This window comes from Sapajus apella, unplaced genomic scaffold (assembly GCF_009761245.1).
Source record: "Sapajus apella isolate SASKATOON/1434 unplaced genomic scaffold, GSC_monkey_1.0 scaffold3, whole genome shotgun sequence".
In the NCBI taxonomy this organism is placed as follows: domain Eukaryota; kingdom Metazoa; phylum Chordata; class Mammalia; order Primates; family Cebidae; genus Sapajus; species Sapajus apella.
Window position 1 is genome coordinate 6192669 of NW_022436943.1, and position 6164 is coordinate 6198832.

The 6164-nt window shown below is 43.6% G+C and overlaps 1 protein-coding gene across 1 annotated transcript in view; it reads right to left on the reverse strand.

Annotated features, from left to right (window-relative positions):
• INTS8 (integrator complex subunit 8) overlaps positions 1 to 5787 on the reverse strand; it is a 59123-nt gene extending 53336 nt beyond the window's left edge. Inside the window, exons 1-4 of the mRNA XM_032248798.1 lie at positions 5502 to 5787; positions 4037 to 4211; positions 1660 to 1800; positions 1274 to 1345 (exon numbers count right to left, since the gene is read on the reverse strand). Coding sequence (XP_032104689.1) covers positions 1274 to 1345; positions 1660 to 1800; positions 4037 to 4211; positions 5502 to 5631 — 518 coding nt within the window. The 5' untranslated portion in view covers positions 5632 to 5787. The remainder of the gene's footprint in view (positions 1 to 1273; positions 1346 to 1659; positions 1801 to 4036; positions 4212 to 5501) is intronic.
• Positions 5788 to 6164: the final 377 nt, after the last annotated feature.

Below are 6164 nucleotides of genomic sequence, written 5' to 3' on the forward strand. Positions count from 1 at the left end.
GTGGCTCAAGCCTGTAATCCCAGCACTTTGGGAGGCCGAGGCGGGTGGATCACGAGGTCAAGAGATCGAGACCATCCTGGTCAACATGGTGAAACCCCGTCTCTACTAAAAATACAAAACATTAGCTGGGCATGGTGGCGCATGCCTGTAATCCCAGCTACTCAGGAGGTTGAGGCAGGAGAATTGCCTGAACCCAGGAGGCGGAGGTTGCGGTGAGCCGAGATCGCGCCATTGCACTCCAGCCTGGGTAACAAGAGTGAAACTCTGTCTCAAAAAAAATAATAATAAAAAATAAAAAATAAAAAATTTAGGCCGAGCGTGGTGGCTCACACCTATAAGCCCAGCACTTTGGGAGGCCAAGAAGGGAGGATCACAAGGTCAAGAGTTCAAGACCAGCCTGGCCAACATGGTGAAACCTCATCTCTACTAAAAAATACAAAAAAATTAGCCAGGCATGGTGGCACGTGCCTGTAGTCCCAGCTACTCAGGAGTCTGAGGCAGGAGAATTGCTTGAACCCAAGAGGTGGAGGTTGCAGTGAGCTGAGATCATGCCACTGCACTCCAGCTTGGGCAAAACAGTGAGACTTTGTCTCAAAAATAAAAATTAAATTTTAAATTTTAAAAAAGAAAACCTCCAGATACAATCAACTATTATAATTGAACTCTAATATTGACATATATTAATTTCCCCACATAGAAATGTATCTTCTTCAAGACAATTAAATGAAAAAAATATCAGGCTGGGTGCCATGGCTCACACCTGTAATCCCAGCACCTTGGGAGGCCAAGGGAGGTGCATCACCTGAGATCAGGAGTTCAACACCAGCCTGGCCTATATGGTAAAATCCCATCTCTACTAAAAAATACAAAAATGAGCTAGGCATGGTGGCAAACACCTGCATTCCCAGCTACTCAGGAGCCTGAGATGGAAGAATCACTTGAACCCAGGAGGCAGAGGCTGCAGTGAGCTGAGATCGTACCAATGCACTCCAGCCTGGGCAACAGAGCGAGTCTCCATCTCAAAAAAACAAAACGAAACAAAAACTTAATGCTTTCAGATAAATGGCACAATTCCCAAAGTGCTTTCCTTCTCAGAGCCCTGTATCTAGCACACTACCTGACTCTCTAGTCCCTCTAACTCCTTCAAATAAACCCTCACATAGGCCTTCTGCCCTCCTTATTCTACTTCTTATAACAGGTTATTAAAAACTTGCAAACATTTTAAAAACTCTAATGAAAAAAGTGCCAGGAAGGGTCATAGCTGCCAACTTACACACTTAACTGAGGGGGTCCAGGTTTTGCCTGTTTGACTGGAAAACTACTTTGAACAATCGTCCTAATTGCCCTGAAGACAAGACAGGAAAAAGAAAATTTAATACATTATGTCATTTCAATTATTTCTTCAAGTACTCCTCAGGTTTGTATAAGTTATCTGAAGCATTAAATGGCACGTGGTAAATCCTTCATAAGTTATCCACATTTTTATTAGACTGCTTTTCATCTATGCAGTCACAAATTTTCTCTACCATCAGACTCACAGTTACCAAGATCTGAGAAATCTCTGCAGCAGAACGGGTCCATTAAAAGCACACCCCTAAAAGCCACAGTGCAATAAAACAGAGGTTGCCCAACACCTTCTGGGTTTATGAAAACATTTACCATCTATTGTAGAGAAGTATAGCCATGGCAGTGGTTGGAGGTAAAGTGGCCAGATCCATGTCTACATGCTTCGTCCCAGGAGGAACTTTACTGATACAGAGTAGTTCATTTAGTAGCATATTCAACACTGGAACAGACAAACTTAAAAGAAGCAAAAGGTATACGTTTGCATGTTAACTGCAAAAGAAACACAAAATACAACAATTCCATATCCTCACTGAAAATAGCTACATTGTCAAGGAACCACACCTTCGGGTTTACCAAATATAGAAAGATGTTAAGAACTTTTTATTATGAAAAAACTTAAAACATAAAAGTAGACAGAATATTGCCAGGTGTGGTGGCTCACACCTACAATCCCAGCAATTTGGGAGGCTGAGGCGGGCGGATCACCTGATGTTGGGAGTTCAAGACCAACCTGACCAATATGGAGAAACCCCATCTCTACTAAAAATACAAAACTTAGCCAGGTATGGTGACACACACCTGTAATCCCAGCTACTCAGGAGGCTGAGGCAGGAGAATTGCTTGAACCTGGGAGGCAAAGGTTGCGGTGAGCCAGGATCATGCCATTGCACTCCAGCCTGGGCAACAAGATCAAAACTCCATCTCAAAAAAAAAAAAAAAAAAAAAAAAAGAATATAATGAACCCCTATGTAACCATCATTTAGCAATTATCATCTGATGGCCAATCTTATTTCATCTCTACTCTTACCCACTTCCCAAATCATTTTGTCCATAAATATTTCAGAATATATCTCACATTCACTCTCAACACGATCACGATATTAATTTCACATCTAAAAAATTTAGACTTGCTTATTGTCAAACAGCCTATCAGTGTTAAATTTTCCAGCTGCCTCACACATGATTCTTTGTACTCACTGCTACCTGTTGATATCTACCTGTTGATATCATGTATGGGTTTCCCGCCTCAGATGAAAAATACATTTTAAAAATTCTAATATTTAATGCTGAAGAATGTGGTTAAAAAGGGGGGTTTCTGAATACTACTGGCTAGAGTATAAACTCTTTTGGAATGCAATCGGCAATATGTATCTGTCTTAAAAATGTTTATACCACATGATCCAGCAATTTAAGGATCCTAAGGCCGGGCGCGGTGGCTCAAGCCTGTAATCCCAGCACTTTGGGAGGCCGAGGCGGGTGGATCGCGAGGTCAAGAGATCGAGACCATCCTGGTCAACATGGTGAAACCCCGTCTCTACTAAAAATACAAAAAATTAGCTGGGCATGGTGGCACGTGCCTGTAATCCCCGCTACTCAGGAGGCTGAGGCAGGAGAATTGCCTGAACCCAGGAGGCGGAGGTTGCGGTGAGCCGAGATCGCGCCATTGCACTCCAGCCTGGGTAACAAGAGCGAAACTCTGTCTCAAAAAAAAAAAAAAAAAAAAGGATCCTAAGGATACAACGCAAAATACAGATAATTTTATGAGCAAAGATATTTAAGGCCCTGTGATTTATAATAGTGAAAAAGTAGAAATAAACTAATTTACTGTCAATTAAGGAACAGTTAAATTATCCATACAACAGAATCCTCTCCAAAAAATTAAAAAGGGGAAATGTTCATAGGGTATGATCACAACTTTAAGCCTATGGAGAGGAAAGAACAAAAATTACATGAAAATGTTTAAAAGAAAACAAACCTCTCCCCTCCCCAATTATTTCCTATTTTCTGAATATTTCCCAAATTCCTATAAGGTATTTAATTGTGATGAGAAGGGGATGAAAACAAATCATTTTCTAACCACAGGCCTGAAAGTATTTTTAAGCAAATAAGCACTGATTCTAGATCAGCGGTTTTAATAGGACATAGTGATTTATGAATAGTAAAATTAACTCAATTATTCAATAGCAAATCATCCATAATACTACACATCTATCATTAATTTTTATTCATTGTCTTCAGATAAGTCAATTGAGAAATTTACAACAGTTTAGGCGTGGATTTTCTCTTGTTACCACATCGAAAGTAATGTTATTCCTGCATATTTTATCAAGAATATATAGTCTTTATTATTTTTTTCCTGAGTCTCATTCTATCACCCAGGCTGGACAACCTCAGCCTCCCAGGTTCAAGCAATTCTCATGCCTCAGCCTCTCAAGTTGCTGGGATTTCAGGCACCCACCACCACACCTGGCTAGAAATGGGGTTTCACCTTGATGGCCAGGATAGTCTGGAACTCCTGACCTCAAGTAATCCACTTGCTTTGGCCTCCCAAAGTGCTTGGGATTACAGGCGTGGTGCCACAGCACCCAGCCTGTAATTTTTAAGAGCCAATATCATAAAAGCATATATAGAAATAAACTAAGATATTTAAATTGTACTTCAAATGAAATTTCACTGAAATCTCATGTACCTTTTCTCTAATATGTCTAAGTCCCACTTCAAATGTGCAGCGACTTTAAGAGCAAGTAGTTTTAAAATACGGTTTCTCTTGTTATCAGGCGGAGGTTGAACTTGGTTTTGTTCATTTACTGAAGGTTTGGAAGCCTGTTCCAAAAACTGAACTATAAGTTGAACTGGCGCAGGATCTAGGATTTAAAAGAATATAAATTCTTAAATTTAAGTTTTAATTATGAAGATACAAAAGGATTTTTTTTTGCCCCAAAAGGTATCCAAACTGCTGTGCTGTTACAATGACTAAGAAATACCATATGTAAAAAGTGTGCTTGGGAGTTAAAGGGGAAGATCAGGAAGAGTGGTAAGGAGGAAGGGTAACAGGTCAGTGTGGAAGCAAGCAAAAAAAGCACCTCACAAGGTAGCACATGATAGTTATAGATTTCTGGTTCTGCAAATAACCACTGCCAATTAGAAGAATGAGATACAAGCATTAGAACTATTATTTTGACACTTAATTAGGGTGACCTCCATCAAGTTGCCTCTGCACCTGTTTCCTCCAACGCAAAATAGAGGATATTACCTACTTCACATGATCATTATGAAGATTGAATTAAAGGAGGTAACAGATGTGAACAATTAAGCACAGTGCATGGCACCCTCCAAGCACTCAACAAGTATCTTTCAAAAGGAATGAATCAGGAGGGCATTATACAAGTGGCAAAACTGCCCAAGTACGCAAACTACTTACACAGTGGTCTATCAGTTAACGCCAGTCTAAGACTGAATAAGCCATATATAGGTTTGAATTTAGCAAAATGCTATCCGAGGAACTTACCTTTTCGTGCCAATACCTTTTTTCAGAATGCCTGGAGTGTTCCTCCTTCCCTAATCACAACCATTTAACTGGGCTATTAACTATTATTATCAGCAGAAAAAACTATCTTGCAAAAGAGCAGCAGTTCCTGCTTTAAAATATTTTCTTTTTATTTACAACCCAGCTTTGGAATAATTGAGAGTCAATAAAATTCCTTCATTGAAAAACAAAATGTTTAAGAACCTAATAACTAGCGTCAGAATCAGCATCCAACAACGGATTCTCCCCATTTCCCTGAATTTATTCCGCTTGGGGTTCAGTGAAGGAGGGGTCTGGTCAGCCTCCCCCGACCCAAGCAACCACAGGACCCGCCTTGCAGGCTCAAAACCCCAACAGTAAAAAGGTAAATCGTAAAAAGGACCGAAGGGTTTGGGCTGACAGCGCCAAGCCCGCCCCTCCAGGGTTGGGAGGGCCTTTGTTTCCAGCTTTCCTATGACCTTCCACCCCGGCATGTTTTAGGCAAGCGAGGAGCCCTGCCGGAGCTGGGCTCCCTTGCGCGCCTCCCATGCCGCAGCTTCGGTGGCCGAGAAAGCGGGGAAGGGAGGGAGGCCGGGCGGACAGCGCCAGTGGCGGCGTTCCGCTCCCCAGGTGCAGACGCCGCGCTCACCCGGGCAGGGCTTGCGGAGATGTTTCTCCAACAGTGACTCCTCCAGCAGGAACTCAAACCAGCAGGTCTGCGGCGGGGTGCAGGGCCGGCTGGAGGTGGCTGCCTCCCGGTCCGCCGCCTCCGCGCTCATCCTGCCCCCGCCGCCGCTACCACCAGGGCTGCTTCCCGGCTCCAACCTGACACTTGGATGCGGGCCGGGGCCTGCGGTCAGCGGAACCCGGCGGGAGAGAGGCCACGCTCCGAACGCCCCGGAAACTCACACAACCCAAAATGGCGGCGCGGGCTAGCCGGAGCAGCGATCCTGGATCTGCCTCCTCGCGCCACCGCCGCTCCTTCGGACCAATCGTTGTTAGGGTTGGAGAAGAAAGGGGCGTGACTAACCTTCGAACCACGCCTCCTCCCGGTTGCCATAGGAGACAGCAACGCGTGAAGCCGGGTCGCAGGTGGTGGTGGTTTCCTGTTTCCTGATAGTTCTCCAGAGAGAAAATGAGACAACCTCATCTAGGGTTGCATCGGGCCTCAATATTTTCGTAAAGGCGAATGCTACGGGTTCTAGTTGTGACCCAGGCAAAGTTTATCTCCGGTGCTTTCAATTTCCCGGTTCCCGTTTCTGAGATTTCCTAGCACCTGGGTCCTCTCCGCAGATGCTCCCGCTGTCCTGCA